The sequence below is a fragment of the Chaetodon trifascialis genome, chromosome 13, assembly GCF_039877785.1.
Source record: "Chaetodon trifascialis isolate fChaTrf1 chromosome 13, fChaTrf1.hap1, whole genome shotgun sequence".
Taxonomy (NCBI): Eukaryota; Metazoa; Chordata; class Actinopteri; order Chaetodontiformes; family Chaetodontidae; genus Chaetodon; species Chaetodon trifascialis.
Genome location: NC_092068.1, coordinates 14,886,564 through 14,908,855, shown reverse-complemented (window position 1 = coordinate 14,908,855; position 22,292 = coordinate 14,886,564). Strand labels below are relative to the sequence as shown.

The following is a 22,292-nucleotide window of genomic DNA, read 5'->3' as shown; positions in this document are numbered from 1 at the left end:
ACCATGATCTTTCCCAAACTTGAACCAAGTAGCTCTTCTTTGAACCATGACATGGATGATTTCATAACCTTAACCAGGTGTTTTGGGGTTTGTTTGTTTTTGTTTTTTTCAGCACAAACCATGATCTCATCCTCACCCACACCAAGCAGTTTTCATGCCCAACCCCAACCAAACTTCAACCTAGCAGTGACAGATCAGAAAACAGTCAGATTTTATTCTGGTGACCGTCATTTGTGATGTTTTTTGGAAGGTACTGACTAAAGATGTCCTGCTGGAGGGTCGCATCAGAAAACATTGGCGTTTTTGGAGCATAAATCACTCTTTCTTTTACCCCACTAGTGCAAAGAATCTAAACAGTCTAACATGGATCCAACATTTTTGTTTTTGCTTGTATGTAATGAGACTAACAGCTTCACATGATTGCATGAGGTTTACTCTCATTGTATTACACTCTACTTCCTTGACATGATGCACATAAATAAACACTGATAATGAGTTACATCCGTCGAATAGGTTCCTCAGGCTCAGGTTCATGTGATGCCATGAGTGTGTGCTGTTTGTGTGTTAATGTGTGACTGAAAGCCTTGAGGAGAAAATACACTTGAGAATGCCAAATGGGGAATTCACACACACTCATGTGCACGAACACACACACACACACACACACACACACACACACACACACACACACACACACACACACACACACACACACACACACACACGTAAATGTGAATATAAATACACACACCCCAAAGGATTCTTTGCCAGTGGGTGATTAGATACGCATCTTTTCAAGCAATCTGGAGCAAGCAGCAGGATCCTGGCAAATAATATTAGTTCTGCGTAATTTTCATTTTGTTAAAGCTCTTCCATCTTATTTTTAGATTCTGTTTCCATTCACAAGACTTGGATGCTGCTGTGTCTTTGTGGATATAGTTGTGTCTGTTTACGAGCCTCTGTGTGCACTCGGGCGCCTCCGCCAGAAATTTGATCCGAGCATACCACGGGAAATGTGTATTGTAGTGATAGAGAAAGGGACTCATTTCAGCACATGTCATGACTCACGATGACAAAGAAATGAGAGTTTGACCTCAAAATAGCCCCATCAAAGTGATTTCACTTGCCCTAAAAGTCCCTTTTATCTGATCAAAAACATTTTCCCGTCCTTGGGAGTGTCAAAAACACAAAACACAAGCTTTTATCTGGCTTTAGTCAACCTTGTAAAAAATTCAAACCCAGTAAGACCTTGATGTTTTTGTGAACTGGAGGAAATTGCTATTCTTGACAGGAAAAAAGTGGCAATATCGTACTCCCAAGTGGGCTCTGATGAATGTTTAATATGAGCACCTTCTGATGGTGCATTAAACATATGGGCTACAGCATGAGTCACCGCAGCATGACCGCTTTGCACCAGAGCCAACCGGCTTTAGAAGGATAGCAGTGCTGGCTACAGTAAACACCTACTGGGTGACTGTACAGTGTCGCCTAAATATGGAAACAGGCTTCAATTTGCATAAACTAGAGCCTCACAGCATGCTGGCAGTAACAAGTGATTCATGCTTGACAACAAATTTGCTTTAATATTTCACTACCGACTCTTTGTCACTCACTTAATAATAATTCAATAGATTTTCAAGCTGTTTCTTACAGCTACGTGGACTTTTGCTTTGATGTTATTCTTACAAGTTATTCAAGCTGATTTTCCCATGGGAGCTCAGCATTAACATACAGGATACATGTTGTATGCAGGATTGCGTTTGCGCACGTGTGTGTATTTGATCAGAACATCTGATTATTTCCATGCCTGAGAGCAGCTGCACGTGTCTTGACTCTCCGTGAAGAAATGTGAGATGTTGTTATTGTGCTTGGATGGGACTGTTCGCAAATAGAAGCGGAAACCAAGGCACTTCATGTGAATTATTAATAATCAATGAAATTATTAATAGCCCACCAAAAGAAAGACTCGGCCTCAATAAAACGCGGAAACATGGAAAATCTTCTCATTTGCGCTTTCAAAGTCTCGCCTCGCGGACTGACTCTGGGAGCAAATTATTCTTGGGTTCAAGCATTAATAGAAATTCTTGTGTAATTAGCATACCGCGATAACACTCGGAGGCGCGCGCCCGTATCGCACGTGCACGCGCGCTCGTGCCTCCGGTCTTCCTGCCAAGCTCTATAGTCGACTTGTCCCACTCAGCGCGAGCAAACGGTTGCCGATTTCAGCACGGGACAGATCCTGCACCCTCTTACTGCAATATGGCGACAGAGGTAAGAAATCCGGCTCTTTCGCTGCCTTTCCCTTCAGTGTTTTATAAACCAAATGGTTCAGTGCCTCCGTTTGTATGTGTGTTTTTTATTTTATTATTATTATTATTTAAAGAAATGTAGGTTGAGAAATGCAGTCTTGCAAACTGAATATCTTGCTTGTTGTGCCTCGGATTTCTGGCTTATCGCGGCTGAATGTTCCCTTAATTCAATCAAACGGCTGCCTTATCATGAATGTGAAGTCGAGTCAGGCAACGTTTTCTTCATGCAAGAACATATTTTTCATCCACGAGCTCCAGTTTCACTTACTTGCATCATTGTTTGTGAGCTCTGTGATTGCAGACAGATGTCCTCAGATGGAGAACTGACAGTTTTTGTCTTTTCTAAATAGTTTGGTATGCATTGTGTGGTGAGAAACAGAAACCAGGGTCATCCAGGTGGAGAATACCCAGCCGGCTCAAGGCTGGAGAGACTGATGAGAGTGGCGGTGATGATGATGGAGCAGTCAGCACCATGGACAGGGACAGCCTCTCTCTCTTTCTTGCCCTCTGTCATACTTTCAAATTAGCTTGACAAGGCTTTGTCCTTGCATTTTAAATGAGCCCACACTCTGCTCTCTGGTGCCAGCCTCTCTCCATGCCTCTAATCAATGTACTTCTCATGATTGGACACTCTACACAGCCCCAAGCAGAAGATGCAGAGCGTCCATGACAGACGTGACATTGTTCAGGCAGTGCCACATTGTAGAGGTAGTTACTCCAGACAGCATCAGCAGCGTTTGCAGATGTATTTTTAGCCTCAGTAATACCTGGTAGCTCTCAGGCCAGCAGCACATCTTCCTCTCTCCCCCCCTTTGTGTCCTTGGTGATATCATCATAATGCCGAAGACATAGCTGCCTTAGTTATCATAATAATGATCTCACTAGAGGAGACAGCCATTAGTTTGGTGCAAGGTGCAAGTTCAGGGCAGCTTACACTCATGCAGGCGATGTTGCTTGAATGCAAATTTACAGTATTTGTGTGTGCTTGTGCCAGAAAGCTCCCAATTTAGGAGTGAGTGAGGTTGTAATTCAAGCCTAATGGTGCTGCAGGTAAAGGTGCGGCGGACAGCAAGCTGGGCAGGATTCATGATTATGTTTTTGTTTTGCTTTGTTTTTTTTATCCTGAGCTTGCAAGATGTTGGCAGATCAGCCCTGGTTTCCTCTGGTGGTCTGCCAGAATCCCTGTCCAAGGCCTGTCAATTACAAGCACACACATACATACACACACATGCATTCATGCGCACAAGCACCTACAGTGTGTGGAAACAGGATGGATTTTATGTCCAAGGCCCATCAATTATCCATGGCATATTTAATGTGAACAGGCTGCTGCTGTTTGTAAGCGTCAGTGATTGGAGTTTGAGATGAGCAGCACAGTTTACTTCCCATCCATGCTTTTATTCCTCCTCTCTTTCCCTGTCTCATTTTATATTACAAGTCATCTATGACATTTATTGTATGCCAAGTCAGCAAATGACCACATTAAGTGACTTGAGTAATAATCAGCTCATACTGCTGACTGTTTGTGCAGCAGGAGCGGTCTCTGGATCCATTAAGTCACACTATTGCCAGATCCTCTCAGCCTAGACTAGCCCTGACTCGAGTATTTCACTATTGACGAATAATGTGTCAAAGCACAGCAATCATCTCAGAGGTTGGCAAAGGCTCGGCGCTCTACTGAAACAATGCTACACCTTTATCCAGTAAAAAAGATTTCCTCTTTCCAGCTTTTTGCTCCCACAGTCACTGATCTTCCACCTAGATGTCATGGAAACGTGACTGTTTTGTCAACACTGTCTAAACTTCAATGATTTATGGAGCTCTGGCCCGCGCAGCTTGGCAGTATACGTGAAAAACGCTGCTCACAATGGCAGAAAACCAGTTATATTATGAAGAGATGAAAAGGGAGAGCTGACAGTAAGAAAAATGCTCAAAGAGCTGTGAGACTAGAACGAAATGTCCAACTGAGTGACTTTACTGTGCGTGCTGTAGTTGTGTGCGTGTGCCCTTTGCGTTGTCTGCCCACTGGCAGCACTCACCCGTGCTGTCGCTATGTGTTCCTTGAGTCCGAGTGACTAAACTCGGAAACATGTCATGGCTATGGCGTCACAAGGACCCACAGATCCAAGCTGGGGGGAGGGTATCAGAGTAGGAAATTACACAGAAATATGTTAAACGTAGTAATGCGTACTTTACTGCAGCTTTCATTTGTGTGCTCAGCCAGCGGCGTGTTTCTGTTCATGAAATACATGAACAGAACCTGGAAAATCCTGCATGGGAAAACTTTTTAATGAGCTGGGAACAGGTTGAATCTCTGTTTTGTTAACTAATTAACAAAATATGTATGTGAATGGGCTGCACGGTGGCGCAGCAGGTAGTGCACGTGCCTCATAGCAAGAAGGTCGCCGGTTCGATTCCCGGGTCAGACCTTTCTGTGTGAAGTTTGCATGTTCTTCCCGTGCATGCGTGGGTTCTCTCCGGGTACTCTGGCTTCCTCCCACAGACCAAAAACATGCTCATTTGGTTGATTGGTGACTCTAAATTGCCCCTAGGTGCGAGTGTGAGTGTGAATGGTTGTGTGTATGTGCCCTGCGATTGGCTGGCGACCAGTCCAGGGTGTACCCTGCCTCCTGCCCGTTGACAGCTGAGATAGGCTCCGGCCCCCCTGCGACCCCGAAAGGGATAAGCGGTATAGAAAATGGATGGATGGATGTATGTGAATTTAAATTTTTTGAAAGTTGTGAATCTTTGCCCTACTGACGCGTCCTCCTTCTGTAACTTATTCTCGCTGTGTTTATGTCACCTCTGCATTTAATCAACCCGCCAAACAAACGTAAACTGAACGAAAAGTAACAGATGTGAGGGCGGAGGGAGAGGGCAGACAGTGCAGCACGATGCAGAGCTTCTTAACAGAGTCCTATGTGTGATCAGTATGACACTTTAACACTGCTGTCTGCTCGGGTGCTATATTTAGATGCTGGATTTGAACCCCGATCTCCCACACAGGAAAGTAAACATCAGCACTCTGCCAACAGAAAGCATTCATCTTTAAGGCTTAAACGGACACAGACAAGGCCAGTCTGCCAGTAACATAAACACCACGTGTCTGAAGAAACATTTTATGAAGTCCTCTAGTATCAAAGCAGAATAGCTGTTGGAGGACTTTGGCAGTGACTGAAGGCCGGGGGGCGAGCCTCCTGGTTATTCAGGGTGAGGTGGGAGAGAGGGGCTGCTGAAGGTAAACAACTGATAGTGAGCTGCAGAGAAGTATCTAACATATTACATATACATGCTCTAATATGAAAATGTAATGTGTCTTCCCCAGTGTGTGCATGTTATGTGTGTGTGAGTGTAGCAGTAAAGTAATTGACTCGTAATGATAAAAATGCAATTTTAGTCCAAACTCCTCAATTTCCCCCCAAACCCATCCCAACAGTCTCCGGTCTGTCAGTCTGTCTCCTGGACGTAGTGTGAGACGTACACTGTCCTGTGTACCTGAGGAAGCCCATCTGTGTTGTTGTTGTTGGCACTACCGCAGTGCTTGCATCTTGTAACATTTCCCTGTAAATAGTATGCAATTCACGTACTTTTGGTTTCGCACTACAGCCTCAGACATGCTAAAAAATCTCACACTCTGTTTTTGGTTGGCTTCAGCTTCAGACACTTAAAGTTTCACTCGCAGTCTCGCTCTGTCTCCTGGAACGGAGTGTCACAATACGTCAGCGCTCAAGCGTTTTTGGACCCTCGTTGTCAGATGTATCGGTTTTGACCTTTAACCACGACATCCCCATTAGGCCAATCAGTTTTAAACTCTGCACCACAAGTTTCCCTGTTCATTAAAATCTGAGGAGTGTTGGGAGAGATATCCTCTGTGATCCTGCGCCTGGATAAATAAATGGACTCAGTGTTTGATTGGCGGCCTCAGAGACACATGACTCCTGCCGGCTTTGCTCAGCTGCAGGCGACATGCAGCACGGAGATGTAAGGCCGAGGTCAGCAGGTCAACAATGACAGGCCAACACACACCGAGACGACCCACTGGCCTCAATGCTGTGCATGTGACTCATTTCACTCAGATGCCTCCGGACTGGACTCCTGTCAACTAAAACGTCTTCTTCCTCTATTTCCATGCCTTTTTCTTCCCTTTCCTTATCTCCTATCTTTTTTCCACCTTCCTTTCCTCCCTACTTTTCCTCTCCCTTTCCTTATGTTCCTTGTTTCCCTCTTTCCTTCCTTGGTTACTTCCATGTGTCCTCATGTATTTCTTCCAGTGCTTTTGATCTCTTGGTCTTACCATCTTACTTCCATTCTTTCCTCTTTTTTTTTTATTATATTTTTGGGCTTTTTAGCCTTTGTGATAGTGACGGCCGAAGGTATGACAGGAAAGGGGGCAGAGAGAGAGGGGAAGACACACGTGGGGCGCACACCCTACCAGCTGAGCTATAGGGGAGCCCATTCTTTCCTTTTTTGACAAACAACAAACTCCTGTCTTGGATAATTGAGTACATTTTACTGCTAATATCTGTTTGACGTAAACAGGTTTGTCTGTAAATGCACCACAGCATCACATACCTGCATGTATGCACACACACACACACACACACACACACACAAACAATGGACTTGAGCAATCTTGATGAACCTGACTCTCGGCCAACTGATCCTAACATAGATAAATGATGCTAAATCACGTGCTGATAATTGCTTCTATTAATAGAGTGACTTGTTGTTCATCATGATGGCCTGAAGGTAGCAAGCGGGAGGAGGAGAGGGGCTGTTTAAGAGAGACGAAGGCAAAAGGAAGGATATGAAAAGCTCTGGCAGACAGAAAGATCTAGTGACTGTGAGATGATTTTGGCTTTTAGCTGACGAAAATAGCAGCTTGGATGCTATTCCTGGTTGCGAGTGATACACCCTGTATAGAGATGAAAGCCTGGCACTGTACTATGTCTGCTTACATGGAAATGACTCTCTCTGGCTCATACATGCAGGTAACCTCATAAACACAGACTGTGCTTGCTTTCAATAATAACAACACTGCAGCAGTTAGCCAAACCCTGGCTGTCATAGCCAAAGAATTGGTACATTTTTGCGAGACATGGAGTTTCTATTAAATTATTTGAGGCTCTAAAATGAGTAGAAGCCTCATGTCTCTCTCTCTCTCTCTCTGTTTCTCAGCCCCTTTTTGTTCGTCCTCCCTCCCTCCTTCCCTCCCTCCACACCTCCACTGTATCTCTAATTGCCATCGTCTTGAGGGGAGTAATTTCGATCAGCAGGGGACAAGTTACATTGGCCCACTTGGTTGCTGCTGTATGCTTCTCAGGGGAATGACTGCTTGCATGTAAAACACACCACTCAGCACCAAAGTGCTGTGAAAGGGAGTCTTTCAACATGTTTTGTAATTGCTGCAATTGGGCGATTGATGCAAGAGTGAGAGTGCTAACTGAGCCTGCACTGCTGGTGATGCTGTAACATGGAACTGTCACCTCACTGTGCAGCCCTGTTGCACCTGAGTTGTCGGCGCTTGGATAACAAGCAAAGAGAGATCTGCTGCTCTTGTACCTACATCAGTATAAATGAATTTAACGGGTGCTTTTTCCCTTGTTGTGTGCTTAGTTCCATAACCTTCAGGAGCTGAGGCAGAGTGCGTCGCTGGTAACAAAGGTGTTCATACAGAGAGACTACAGCGAGGGAACCGTCTGCCGCTTCCTGACCAAGTTCCCCTCAGAGCTGGACAACAGGGTGAGTACAAAGACACACTCATACATGCACATCCAAGCAAATGTAACATGGTGAGACCCCAGTTCACCTGAAACAGCACCCATACAACTACTTTACTCTACTAATTTACTTTACACACACACAGAGAGCAGTGGGAGTCAGTGTGAAAGGACCATTAGATAACATTTTTCAGAATCACTTCTCTCAGATGCTCAGCCCGCTACCCGACGCTGTCACACTTCTGAGTAATTCTTCATCTTCATTCTGCAAGTGAGGTGTGTTTCCAAATTGTTTGACAGAGTCGGAGTGTTTTGGGTAGAGCAGAATGCAGCTGGTACGTTTGGCAGGCTGCTTGATAGCTGAACAGCTTGCTCCCACAGCTCACTTTCGCAGGCCTTATGGTGTGTGCATGCCTCCACATCTCTACCTGGATGTTTGTTTGTGTCCGTAAGTAGATCGAGCGAACTTTGCTTGAGGAGACGGTGAAAACCCTGAATTCTTACTATGTGGAGGCCGAAAAAATAGGAGGTCAGTCGTACCTGGAAGGATGTCTGGCTTGTGCAACAGCTTATATCATCTTCCTCTGCATGGAGACACGCTATGAGAAGGTAATAAACCTGCACACAACTACATTCTAGCTTGTAGGATGGACGTTTAGCATCTGTGGACCAGAATTAAACACATAGTTTTGGGAAATGCACTTATTTGTTTTCTGTTGTGAGTCAGATGAGATCATACCACTCACGTTTGTGTGTTTTATAGGGAGAAAAAGCCAAAGCTAGCCTGTTTCTCCAAGTTCAAAACCTCTAACAGCTTATCAACACTTTATATCTCATTTGTTTAGCCTGTGCACACACAGATTCAGATGGTTTATAGGGTGTTACGTGCTGCAACAATGGATGGGCAAACTGTTGTGCATTGAAAAGTGGTTACGCCACAAGTTCTCATTTTTACATTAAGATAAACTGTGTTAATTAGTGAGCTTTAGAGGAGTCGGGAGGCACATTTTTCAACTTAACCAGGCTAGCTGTTTTCCCCTGATTCCAGTCTTTACACTAAGACGGCCACAGGGCCTTTTCATGGAAGACTTTTTGGCACAGAAAAGCGCAGGTGTAAATAACACAATCAATGATGGCTGAATTCCATGTACAGCAGCTGCTAGTTCAGACTTGTTTCAGGGTCCTGTGTTTTGTATTCTGGCTGACACTGTCACACTCTCATGGCTTACTGGGACACTTGAAAGGAGTCTGTGAAAACGAGACTCCTGTGGAAATGAATCTGTTGCCTCCTGGCTCCAGCTCCATACTTATCGACCTTTTCATCTTCTCCCGGAAAGAAAGCAAATCGGCGTATTTCCCAAAATGTTTAATTGCTCCTTAAAGCCTCCACAGCTTTAATATTTCCTTAGAGCACACCGAGCTGGGCTTTTTATAGAGCTTGTTTTGCTATGGTTACTGTGTGTTTTGTTCTTTCTGCAGCTAAAACAGACCTTCTGTAGAAAGTCGAAAAATTATTTGAAAGGCCAAAGTTGCATAACACAGACTGTCAGTGCAATATTGATACATTATTGATCACAGAACCTGATGAAGCCTTATGGAAAAAAAATAGAATAAATATAGAAAAATTATGATCTTTTTTTCTAATCTGGGTTATAGGTGGCTATAGAGTCTGTCCTATCTTATATTGAGAGAGATCAGGTCACCAGTCTTTCACTCCATTAATTCATATAGACAAACAACCATTCACACCCACAGGGCCTGCACCTGGGAAACCAGTGCAGGCCCTTGGAGAACACACTGAAATCACCCAGCGGGCAGCAGGTTTGAACCCGGGACCCTCTGAGAAATATTAAATAATTTCAATATTAAAGATATGAGGGCGATTGAAAAGATCTGGATCCTGTTAGTGTGCAGTAGAATATTAATGTTGTCGTTGGAATATTTCAACTCAATATTCATTCACAGCTGCTTATTATAAACTCCGCTGCCCATCCACAAGTCTTATTTACTGCCATATTTGTCCATTTATTTGGAAGCCAGCTCTCACACACGCAGAAACGCACACGGGACGGCAGAGCCAAAACCAGGAGATAAGATCTGATTGCACAGCGTTCCCTTCAGCTGTCCGTCCACCGTAAAAACCCACTGCAAAGCCCGCACTTGTGTGTCCGTGGGTTAGGCATGGTACGCCGACTGTGACATGACATTCACCTTCAGCGCCACCGAGATGTCCATGTTGCGAAAGGGCAGGTGATTAAACTGTGTTCCTGCTTGTCGCTTCATGAGATGGAACGCACACATGCCTAACACAACCACAGACACAGAGACACACACAGCAAGTTTGATTAATCCTCTTGTGACTGTGTGGGTACCTGAAGCTGGAGTGGTGTGAAGTCCCAGCATGCCTCTCTGTTCTGATCTCTGTCACCCACAACATTCATCTCCCTGGTCTTGTTACGTTTTGTAAACATCTCTTTATCGAAGCAGTGCAGAGGTACTGGGAGCTTGACCAAGAAGCACAAAAGGACTTATTTCTGTTGAAGCCATGCAGAAATGGCCTGGTCTGAGGCTCCTTTCATCTCCCTGTCAGCTGGGTCCTGCTCCATTGAGACGCTGAGATGCCATCAGCCCCACAGGAGAGTTGTTTATTTACTTGTTTAAGTTAATCATCCTGGCTGAATGATGTTATGAGTGACGATGATCAAATATACCCACCCAAGTCGATGTGTGTGTTAGTGTGTGCTGATAAAGAGGCCACACACCAGTGAGCGTGGATCAGCGTTCACATTCATTGGAGCACCCAGAGCCCTTGAAGCTTATATCTCACCCTATCAAAGGACACTGATTGCTCCCAGCATGTCAGCACAGATTCGTAAAGCTTTCCTCACGCATAGCATGAGCCCTCCACCTCCTATTTTTCTTCTTCTATTATTCTCAAGAATGTGGCTGCACATATGGGACTCACTCAGACACATGAGCACGCACATCATTCCCTTTATATTGCACATTGTGACATAGACAACTGTCGTTCCAGCAGTGGAGTACAGTAACATGCACATGAAACAGACCGCGACACCTTCGCTTCTTCTATGATATACACACACACACACTCACAAAGCTTTTCCCAGAGGGGCTGTCACACACATGCCAGTACAACAGAAGCACAGCTTGTATACTTGACTGTCATATTGTTACGCTGAAGAGGATTGAGCTGCCCTGAGAGCCTGCTAGCAGTGAAAAGACTGGCCTTTTCCCTGCACCACAATAAACCTATTAGTCAGGCCTCTGCCTTGTGAGTCTCTGCTTCCTCTCTGCGATATTTGATTCCCTTTGATGGAGTTTTTAACAAAAGACACAGTTTGTATTGTGTTAAGAAATGTGTGGATATACTGTCATTGTTCCAAGCCAAATACTGATTGCTTTCTGCTGAGGTACACTTGACACAGATCTGACTGATTTAAAGCAGCCCAATGGAGCAAACCACTGCCTTTTGATGGCTTCTTAAATGGCTTTTCACTCAGGAATTTCATGTCGTGTTTGCTCCCCGATTGTAACATTATCCAGACATTACATTGCAAGAGTCTCTTCTTCCTCTTCCAATGGGAGAGAAAGAAGTATTCTTCTGTGGTTTAGTCTTCACTAGCAGGGGTCACTGTATTAGCCAGCTGTGCCTGCAGCTGTAACAGGCCTTTGACATCCCAGAGGAGCGCTGCGCAGTGTGTTGCTCAGTCTCTATTGTTTTAATCTCTCAAGGCTGAGAGTGCTGCAGTGACCTTTAGTTAACTTACGAAAGAGGATGTGAGTCTGTCATGTTGAATAAATCAGTGAAGGAATCACCACAGAATTTGCATCCCAGTGCAGCGTACTTCAAAGGATAATTGTATCTTGTAACTTGAATCCTGTTTTGGTGGTCAGACAGTCTTACATGTTTTAAACAAACCGCTTCTTTAGCCAGACTTTCAGGTGTAGTCAGTTTCCGTTTTAGCTCCTAATAAAGTTGTAGATTATATGACCGAACTGTTTGCTTCTGCACAACTTCTCTGGTCGTCTGACTGCTCATGTTTCTCATCCAGTTGAATTTTAGTAATGTTGCCGTGTTCCCAGGTCTCCTCAATTAACTTAGAGAGTAGAAACGACTGCTAAAGCTATAAAAATAGGCCCAAAGTTGAAGCAAACCAGAGGTTTTTGTTAAATATACAGTACAATAAACAACATGCAATGCTGTAATTTTGTCTTAAAGTGATACAAATGTGTGTTGTTTTAGCACAGACACGCAGATGTGCTGAAGATTGCATATCCTTTTTGTGTACACGAGGCCCAGTGGAGCGTGATGTAGCTGATTGACATGGTTAGGCAGAGTTTAGGGGAGGCGTGACACATCAGCTCCGTTGGTGTCCAAAGAGGCTTCGCTGAGGCTGCATAAGCTGCTCTAATGATGCCACTTTACTTAATATCTGTGCATTTAGCATCACTGCTCATCAGTCAGCAGTCATTTGCTTGCTATCAGCAGCGACCTGGGACTACATCTCAGTGCTTAGGTTTTCTTAAACACTCTCAGTCTCCAGGGCAAACTGTGTGTGTAGCTGTATTGCGTAGGATAATGTATACAGGCATGCTTGTTTGAATTTGTATGCCAAGACGTAGTCTGAACTTGGTGCTTAGCTTCACACCACTGCTCTGCGGTTTTCACACAGTTGATGCAATATGCACTTGCAAAACTGAGAAATAAGTCCAGCACCAGTGCAATCTAAATAAACTGTCCACCTCACATATTTTAGAGTGTTTCCAGTACAGTAAACCAAAGCATGACATTTAGCCTGAGAGAGCCATCTTTGGAATTAGGAACTAAAGCTTCCAAATGGAAAGTTTCAGAAAGAGAAAAGCTCAGGCTTGTCAATTTGAGTAATTCATACAGCCTTGCTTGACATGAGTGGCTGGGAAGTATAAAAATAACTGCCGTACTTAGAGCATAATGGAATTACTTGAGTTTAGTTTATAACGTTCAGGAAAAATAAAGACGGCCAATGACTCGTCAGTATCATATGCCGTATGCTAACTATGCACAGAAAGACTGCAAACTCATTTCTTCCATATTTCATTTTTTCCACCCAAAACAGCACATGAGGCTGCAGGCCTGCCCATGTTTAGCCTCTTAAAGATACGTGGTTATTACAGGTAACCCAGAGTGCACTTTGAAAAGTGCTATGCAGGTCACGTCTGTTCACATTACTTTCTGCCAGACCACATGGTCTGCTTATGCTTTTACCAGGTTTTCATCATGCCTTCAGTGCTTCTAATCAAATCTGGATTAGCTCCAAATGTACATCTGTCCTTTTCTAACCCCCCTCCGCTCGTCTCTTTTATTCCAGGTGCTGAAGAAGATATCAGGCTACATTCAGGAGCAGAATGAGAAGATCTACGCCCCGAGAGGTCTGCTGCTCACAGACCCCATAGAGAGAGGAATGAGGGTTGTATCCTTGGCTCATCAGCTGCTGCCCTCTAAAATACAGAACAACCCTGACTCCAAAAAATTTGGGGCGCTGTGTAAAACAGAAATAAAAACAGCAAATGAACCGTAGGCAGACATATTGAAGACTGATAGGAGGTGGCAGCACTTTAGAGGTCAGAGAAACCAGGCTTCATGAGTGGAAGGTCACCAGTTAGAATAACTGGAACTGCTATCAACATCTGGATTGGAGGAATGAATAAGAAATACCTCCTCTTCCTCATACATTACCGTCAAGGTGTCCTTGAAAAAGGCACTTAAACTCCAGCTGCAGCAGAGGAGCACTTCAGTGGCCAACTATCACTCCCATGAGTAAATGTGAAGCAGGACAGGGCTGAAAAAAGCATGACTGTCAAATGTCCTTTGAAAAAAAAAAAAAACAGACTCACATGATGAATCAGCAGCTTAAGGTGTATGTGCACTTGTGATGTGTTTTCTTTGCTCGCTCTTCACCTTGAGACCATAAGAGGAGCCCATTCTGTGGACTTATAGTTAAGCTGCGGCAGTCGCGGTGATCCTCGCGTAGTTAAAGGCAGAAGGAGAGAGAGAGGATGTGTCCAGTGGACCATCACACAGGCCTGGCCCAGGCTGGCTGAACGAATAGGCTCCAAGTCACAGGGCCAACCTTTTACCAACACTTATTAGTCAATACACTTCTTTACACTGTGGCCTCTGTGTGTGAAGGCTAGTTAGAGACCTCATTCTCCTAAAAAAAAACAGCATAGCACATCTCACTTAGCTTCAACCTCTGTAACATTTTTTTTATCATTAGTATATCATCAATTTGAGTAAATTATTTTGAGCTTTGAAACTGGTCTTGTTCTTCATATTGGGACCCATAAGGCTAGGGCTAGTGATCCATCTTGGATGCAACTAAAGCCTCGTGCAAACAAAATGACTTTTGCATTGATTTGCCTGTCCCCCACTATTATTTGAGATGTGAGTCAGAAAACCCCTGAGTGGGCAAATCCTCACATCTAGTTTGATCGATATTGACACATATCTTGACCTTGTCACGAGCTGTTCCAGATGCTACATCTCTCCTTTTCAAGCGTGTTTGATATTATCATAGCCAAAAACAAGATCTGATGGTATTTGAGCACCTCGGAGACAAGTCTGAGTTGAGAAATTGGCAGCATCCAATGAGAAAGCAACAGGAAACCGGGGAGGAGAAGGAGGAAATATTCACGCCAGTCACTGATCTCTCCAAGTAGAAACGTCTCATGAGTACACCTCATCTGAGATCAGTTGCTTAGGTTGTACACCCCCCACATTAACATGACAGCACTCTGGGGTGAAAAATGTAGTGCGAGCAGAGCAGAAACTTCCAGATTTTGAGTCTTTTCGCCTCCAGCACTTTCTCACCCCTGCGTTTTGATACTCTCTCCATCATGGTGATCCTTGACATGGTGATCCTCAGCTAGAGATCAGTGTGTTCGAAGACCGGGGCTCGGGCAGCTCCAGTCCCAGCAGCAGCATGTCGTCGGCAGGCAGCAGCGCTCGGTGACTGGAGGGGCAGCGCCAGGCTTACGGGTACCACCACAGGGGCAGCGGGACACTTACCAACATCCGCATGCTGAAACATGAGAGCACCAGGTTCTAAGACGAGAGAAAAAGGCGAGGAGGTGATCCACAGCATCCACATTCTCCCTGCTGGGGCCTACGACGTACCACCTCGAGAACAGGAGCTGGCTCACACAAACACACCAGATCCAGAACATACACAAGTCTAACAGAACCCGCACATGTGCAGCACACACATGTACAAGCCAACATCCAGAGTGTCTGTGAGGGAATATCTGTCACTCCCCATGAGCCGTCCAAACCAAAATAATCATCATTTCTTTTGTTCCAATTTTCCTTTCACATTTTCTCTCATTCCATCACGTCTGTTTCCATGAGCCACACCATCTCTGTCTCACAGCTGATTCAGCAGGCTCACCCTTCATTAAATGGGACGTCAATGCTTGATTGTTTTCAGGGGGGTCACTGTCACTACGGCTCTCTGCTGCAGTGTAGTCTGTGCAGCAGCTCTGAAATCTGGGAGGAGGAAAACTGCCAGCCTTCTGGGAGACCCAATGTTCTCCGGTCTCGCTGAATGATTGCGTTCATGTCAGGTGGGTTGAGGTCAAGGCGCTTTGAATGCTGGCAAATTGGGCCTGCTGTGGGACTGCTTGCTTCTATGCTCTGTTCACATGCATTTGGCTTCAATATCAAACTGCTAACAGAGAGCACCTTGGATTATTTATCCTTCTCATTCACAATAGTGGATACTGGTGATCCACATCACAGCTGTAGGTCAACACACTCCTACACATGCACACACACACACACACACACACACACACACACACACACACACTCACACACACACTCTCTCACTCTCCTACACACACACATGCATAAAACCGTGTCCCATAGTGCTCATATAGACATGTACTAGCAGAGACATGCACACACATGTAGTGTATACACATTCACACACTTGTGGCTTGTGGCCATGCGTTCCTGCACACACACACACACGCACACACAGATGCTGGCAGATGTGAAGCTGTGGAGTTAACCTCGCCAGACTCTGTGGTCTCAGCTCATTGGGAACGCAAGCAAACTCCAGCCCTGTAAGGCTGTGATAGTTTCTGCTCGTGTGTATGTATCTGGTGTGCTGTGGGTGTATATGTGTCCGTGCCATCAGTTCAGGCCTTAGTGAGTGTGAGATGAAAGCTTTCTGATCATTAAGGAGACGTCAAAGAACAAGGATCAGTGCCCTAAAGGAGAACCAAACACACATTGACATATTTGGTTATAAGTAAGCTGACACAGTGTGGGTTGTTGTCTCTGCAGCTGCTTTTATGTATGTTGATAACCAGAATGGGTTTAATGAGAAGTGTGTGTAGGAGAATCAGCCTGCACAGCGTTCAAGACCCGAACCTCTATTAGTCTGTCTGCACATTATTTTTAATTAAAATCAAAACAGCAATAACTGAGTAGACATCTAGAATGTATTGTATACAACCTGCACACGACAAGAAATGAAAAGATTTAATTAATTTATCATCGAAGTCTTTGAGTTCATCAGTGCCAGCTGTCATTTGTCTGTTTTGTATTATCAGAATGATAGGAATCAGTTCTTATGTCATTTTGTCAGTGGACCACAGTTGTAGCTCCCTCTAGGGTCTGACTGAGGAAGTTCTGACAGAAAATCACTCAAAAGGTAGCGTGACTCAAACCGTTCTTTGCTACTTAACAAACATAATCTAACGCTGCTTATTCACACCACTGTACTGCTCTGCAGGTGCCTTTCCAATGCAACATCTTCAGTAGGCACACGACAATGGAATCTGATGAGCGTCAGTTCTCTGTCCCTTTGTGGGAACTGGTGCATCCTGTCTGACTAACGTGTGTGTGTAGAGGCTGATGAGGCTAAAGATGATCATTATGTAGCAAAACTGTAGACAGGACACCCACACAACATCTAACAAAAGACAAGACCTCCTGAAAAAACTTAAGCCCTGTTTCAGTGTCTGCATGTTTTTTTTTTTTCTGTCGCCACAGTTTCTTCTTTTACCCTTTTCAGTTTTGTATTCTTTAAACTCGCCTCACAACATGATGTCTTCATTAACTAACTGGAAGCGTAGCCCTTTGCCTCTTCTTCACCACATAGTTAGCTGTAGACAAACCTTCAACAGAGTCCCTGCCTTGCAACCAGCCTTGTGTGTTTAAACCAGAGCAGTGTCCAGCTGAAGTTAAACTACTCACTGGAAAGTCATCATAGAACTGAAGACGCTTTGCTTCAGCCCAGTGGATAGTTTGAGTTCAACTCAATGTTTTAATACCTGGAATAATGAGAAAACCCACAGAGACATTTTACCACAGCAGTTGAGTTCAGTTGTGCTTGTGTTCAGCCTCCTGTGCTTTTTGATGCCTTCATGTTTCATCCCAGTGGAATGGATACCCAACCTGGGGCTGATGGACTGACCAATTAACAAAAGACTCAACACTGCCAATAAGCAAATAAAGCAGCTCATTGGACAATGTATAAAGAAAAAAAAGGAGCGTGTATGAACTGTACAGAAGAACAGAAGTGTACATGCTTGTCAATGATTATCCATGCTGATTTTGTGAAGTGTAAAGAAGTGGATGGAAATGTCATAATGCTTTTTAATTCCAAAAAACACAGGTGCCCAGTATTAGTCCCTAAATACATTTTTATGTTTTGATATCCTCTCTAATTTGGGCATCAAGTGACAGAGCAGCTATGAAAGCATATCGTCTGTACAGCTGTCGGCTGCTTTGTAGTATCTCCTGGAAAATGGAGATGACATTTTGTCCAAAATAGTGTTTGAAGTGTTCACAATGTAGTTTATAATATTGTTAATAGAAATGATGATGTCAGTTATTATAGTGGAGGTAAATGAAGGGTGATGATGCTGATCCTCAGGGGAAAGTAAAATGTGCCAAATGTCAAAGGTGAAGGTGAAGGTGAAGGATAGGTTCACATGTTCAGCCATGCTAGCAGCTTTTGGGATGGCGATGTTGAGCTGTTGGTACACCACTTTGTCCATGGTGGCCAGGAGATGACTTGACTTGGAGATGACTCTTCCTCTAGCGCCACCATGAAGTTGACATTTGAGGTTTCAGCTTTTCATCCTGCGCCATCACCAAAATCTTAGTTTGTCCAAAACTCTGGACCAGCCTCAGCTGTACTTTGGGTTTACTGCTAATTAGTAAACGTGAACATGCTAAAATACCATGGCGAACATTTTACCTGCTAAAATAGCTTGTTGTCACTGAGAGCATGTTTGCATGCTAACATTAGCATTTAGCTCAAAGCACCACTGTGCTTAAGAGGAGCCTCAGATCTGTTAGCATGGCTGTGGACTCGTAGTGTTGTTTTAACTTTGTCTTAAAACAAGGTGTGTGTGTGTTGTGCATTTAGATATATTTGAACAAATCTGGACCTATCCTTTAAGACTGAGGTGAAAAGAAGCACTGTGTGCCACATAATAAGGCGTTATGTAGCTTGTTTTTCCAGGAATGACTTCTTTGATTAATGAAGACATCCAAGAGAGTGAAGATTATGATATGGTGTTAAATGTATTCTTGTGAAAAGATGTGTTTTGAGATATGAGTACATCATCACGGAGCAGATTAAACAGGGGGTCCTTGAACCTCTGTCACGCCGACTATCAAGATAACCTCCGTGGCAACTTGTCTTTAGAAGCAGATTTTAAACTCTGTGATGATGTACAGTCCATTTCACTATGTAAAATCCCATGTCATGTATTTATCCTGTGCTTTTTTTGAGAGTGCAGCAAGTCCATGGAGTCATGGGTAAGTCCAGATACTGTGTGTGTGTTATGCTGTCACAAGTGAGAGATTATTCATAGTGCAATATGATGTCTTCCTGAAATGTGAAAGATGTGTAGAGTCTTGGTACCAGCCTCTTTGAGTTCCTTTGAGTTGCGAGCTGTTGTGCCTCAAGGAGACTAAAACTGCACTGATGTTTAATGCTGCATGATGTGTGTGTAAACAAAGTGAGTACCAGATGACAAGAACCGAAATCCCCAATCAACAAAGTCCCACAGTTGTGCTGCTACGAGAGAGGAATTTCTATCTTATCTTGGTGTTATCTATGTGTTTATATCAGATTATTTACATATTTATTGAAATGGATTCATGTATTTTTTTTCTTAAAGCTGATTATTATTCAAAGCCTGGGGAGACGAGTTTGAACTGTCTCCTAGAGATGAATAAAGTGTCTGATGAAGTTGGAAAGAGAATTATCGTGACTGCAGGCTGCTGTTGGTGCCCAGCAAGGTTCAGTTCGTGCTGTTGTTTAGAAACTCGACCCATGCTGTGTCTCTGCTCTGAAATCATGTGAGGCAGCGGTTGGGATCTCTCTCTCTCTCTCTTTCTCTTGCACATATTTCTCAGGATATCTACAAAAGGAAACAAAGCAGTGAGTTATGAGTTTGAGTTATCTCCAGGTCGACGGCACTAGAAGGTAAACTGTTGGGCCATGTGCCTCAGCTGCCTCAGACTTCTGTTGTTTCCTTATGTGCATAAATGCATCACTGGTTGAATATTGCAAAAGACTTTGATTGGATGCAAAGTGGTTGTACTGCAAAGAAATCTACATTTCATTTGAAGACATTTAATCCAGTTATTTAGTCTTAAACTCCTATTTCTGTTAAGCAAGTGGAGAACATTTGCCTGTGGGATAAAATCATGAGACATTTTGGCCACTTGGGGGCAGCAGAACAAGTTGTAAACACAACACTGACATAAGATTGTTTTTTAAGTTTAGCTCCACTTTGTTCACCAGCTAATGGCCGACTAATGCTGGGAAGGTAGTGTACAGTGGGTTGAACACAGCTCTCTGGCAGCAACCTGCTGCTACTGGAAATGATGCAGATGAGAGCAGTGAGAATGACCTAAAACCAAAACAATGAGCTGAGAGATGCAGAAGTGCTCCATAGATGATAATTCTCTGTGGCTTTAAAGCAATCCCTTTCACATATGCTTAGTGATGTGACTCATTATTAAAACATATTTTTTGATTATAGCAGCTTTAAACTCACAGCCTTATAGCGTTGAGGGCATTTGTTGGTGTATTTAATGACTCATTTGGATTCTTTCCTACCATGAGATGATACATGAGATGAAGGAGAAAAGCAGTTATTGAGATGTTTCTGTGTTTAGGTTTATAGAGAACAAAAGGTTTCATATCAAGTACCACCAAAACTAGAACCTAACTTCACAAATGGATCACTTTCTGTAAACAGCATGATTTCCATCACCCAAACAATTTTACAAAGGGTGTGTGACTAATACATAATTGTCCATAACTAATCAACCCTTATCATCACAGCAGTTGTTTTGTAAGTTCACTATGGGGACAATGATGTTTGCAGAAGTTTTAAAGAACCCAAAGGAGAGCATGTAATATGCACAATGAGTATTTCTCCTTGTGACTGATGGTTTTAATTACATTTTGCCGATCTAAAGGTGAAAATAATTGAGTTTGGTTTTTGGCTTAATGGACCACCAAACTTATTCTATTGCTAATAAAAGTTTTGAGACAATATTCTTCCTTTCTTTCCATTTTATACCCTGAATTTAAGAATAATTAAATTCAAAAACTGTCCTTTTATCACTGTAATTTTACCACTGTAATCAATATTTTTATATTAGCAATGGATCAATAACTGTACTGTGAAAGGTGTCACTCATAGCTGTAAGGAGCACCATGCAGCTGTTTTTAGCAGTTTGAAATGATCAACCACCTCTCAAATTTGACACAACTTGTTAACATTTTGGCAAATTGTCACCATTAAACTATGCCGAATTAACTATTAGCAGTTCCTGTTTGTGATGTACTAATCCATGTATAGACAAGTGTCACTAGATTACTTTGATAGTGAAGAAAACTTAAAAACATGATGATTCTCAGGCAAGTTCTGGTTTTATAAAAGGCATATTTTTGAAATGATTTCTAAGCACATTTTTGGACCTTCATTTGCATTGCAGATGTGCTTGGAAAGTGTAAATCATACTGAATTTGAAAATATGGACGCTAACTCCAGCCCACATCTCTCCAACAGCACCCTTCCCTGCAACCCACTACTGCACCCCCCTGAGGAGGGACGCATTATTTTGAGAAACTCTGCTGTAAGCTATCTGCTCAACGCCAAACATTACCCAGACAAAGCTAACGACTATCCAAAGAAGCTGAACAGACAGATATTTCCCTCTAGAGGTGGTGGAGACCAAAACAGAGCTGAATGAGATGCTAGAATGAATGTGGGCCTTAAGTCCATCAGGTTAACATAAAAACAACTCCAAATAAATAATAACGTTGTTCCATTACTGTTACATTTTTTCAGTCGCCATATCAACTGTATAAGGTGATAACATGCAAATGTTTTTTTGCGTCCAACATATCATTAACGTCAGCTTCAGGGAACATTTTTTAGTTCTAGACCAACTTGTTCTATTGACCATCTTTTGCAGCGGTGGCTGCCTTTTGTATCCTTGTGTATGTGTGACCGTGTGTGTGAGTGTGTGTGTATAAGAGGTGTACAGTAGATCCATCATAGCCTGTTCATAAAGCTAAAAATTAGTGATAACGTTCTGGCAGATACTGAGGCTTAGTGAAGATCACAGGAGTAAAGATGGCAGAGGAGCACTGAGAGTGAGCTGATATTTTGTCAAAGACAGCAGAGGAGTGAAGAAACATCTCAACACCTGTGGGGAAAGGTCAGTCTCACGCTAACAAGCTGCTCTCCCCCTCCACACAGACCTCCTTTGTTCCTGAAAATCGTTCCCCCCCTTCCTTCTGCTACAGGTTGTTGCTGCAATTGTTTTGAGTTTCCAAGCTTTAAAATTCTTCGTCCTTTGGCTGCACGACACTTTGTCTGTCCGTTCTACTTCCTCCACACCCTTCCTGCTCTTTCATTCCTTGTTCTCTAAACAGGAAAAAAGTGGCCTACTTTACCTTTTCCAAAGATTTCCGTCTGAGTCACGGATATCCAGGAGGGAAAAAATGCACTTTCTGGTATTGATTGGTTAAATTGTTTATTCCTACAAATGACAGAAAAATCAGAGTCCCACCGCTGCCTCTGTGTTCCAAAAATATTTTAACTGGCACCGGTGCCTGGCAAAATGCAGAGAAGTCATTATAGTGAAGTTTACAATTGTGTGCTTGCATGTAATGCTTCAAACACGGAGCCCCTCAGGAGAAGCTCTTGGCAT

At 43.4% G+C, this 22,292-nt stretch overlaps 1 protein-coding gene across 1 annotated transcript; it reads left to right on the top strand.

The window, feature by feature from the left end:
- The first annotated feature begins 2,212 nt into the window (after positions 1-2,212).
- On the top strand, positions 2,213-19,302 carry golga7bb (golgin A7 family, member Bb). Its single transcript, XM_070977891.1, has 5 exons — positions 2,213-2,271; positions 7,926-8,051; positions 8,486-8,638; positions 13,399-13,500; positions 14,956-19,302. Exons 1-5 carry the CDS (start codon positions 2,260-2,262, stop codon positions 15,040-15,042), a joined length of 480 nt encoding a protein of 159 aa, XP_070833992.1. The 5' UTR covers positions 2,213-2,259; the 3' UTR covers positions 15,043-19,302.
- The last annotated feature ends 2,990 nt before the right edge of the window (positions 19,303-22,292 follow it).

What these genes read in the sequence shown, in the direction of transcription:
- golga7bb (XM_070977891.1), top strand. An exon ending in TGGAGACACGCTATGAGAAG is followed by an intron (nt 8,639 to 13,398) that starts GTAATAAACCTG and finishes CTTTTATTCCAG; the next exon opens with GTGCTGAAGAAGATATCAGG. An exon ending in TAGAGAGAGGAATGAGGGTT is followed by an intron (nt 13,501 to 14,955) that starts GTATCCTTGGCT and finishes GGTGATCCTCAG; the next exon opens with CTAGAGATCAGTGTGTTCGA.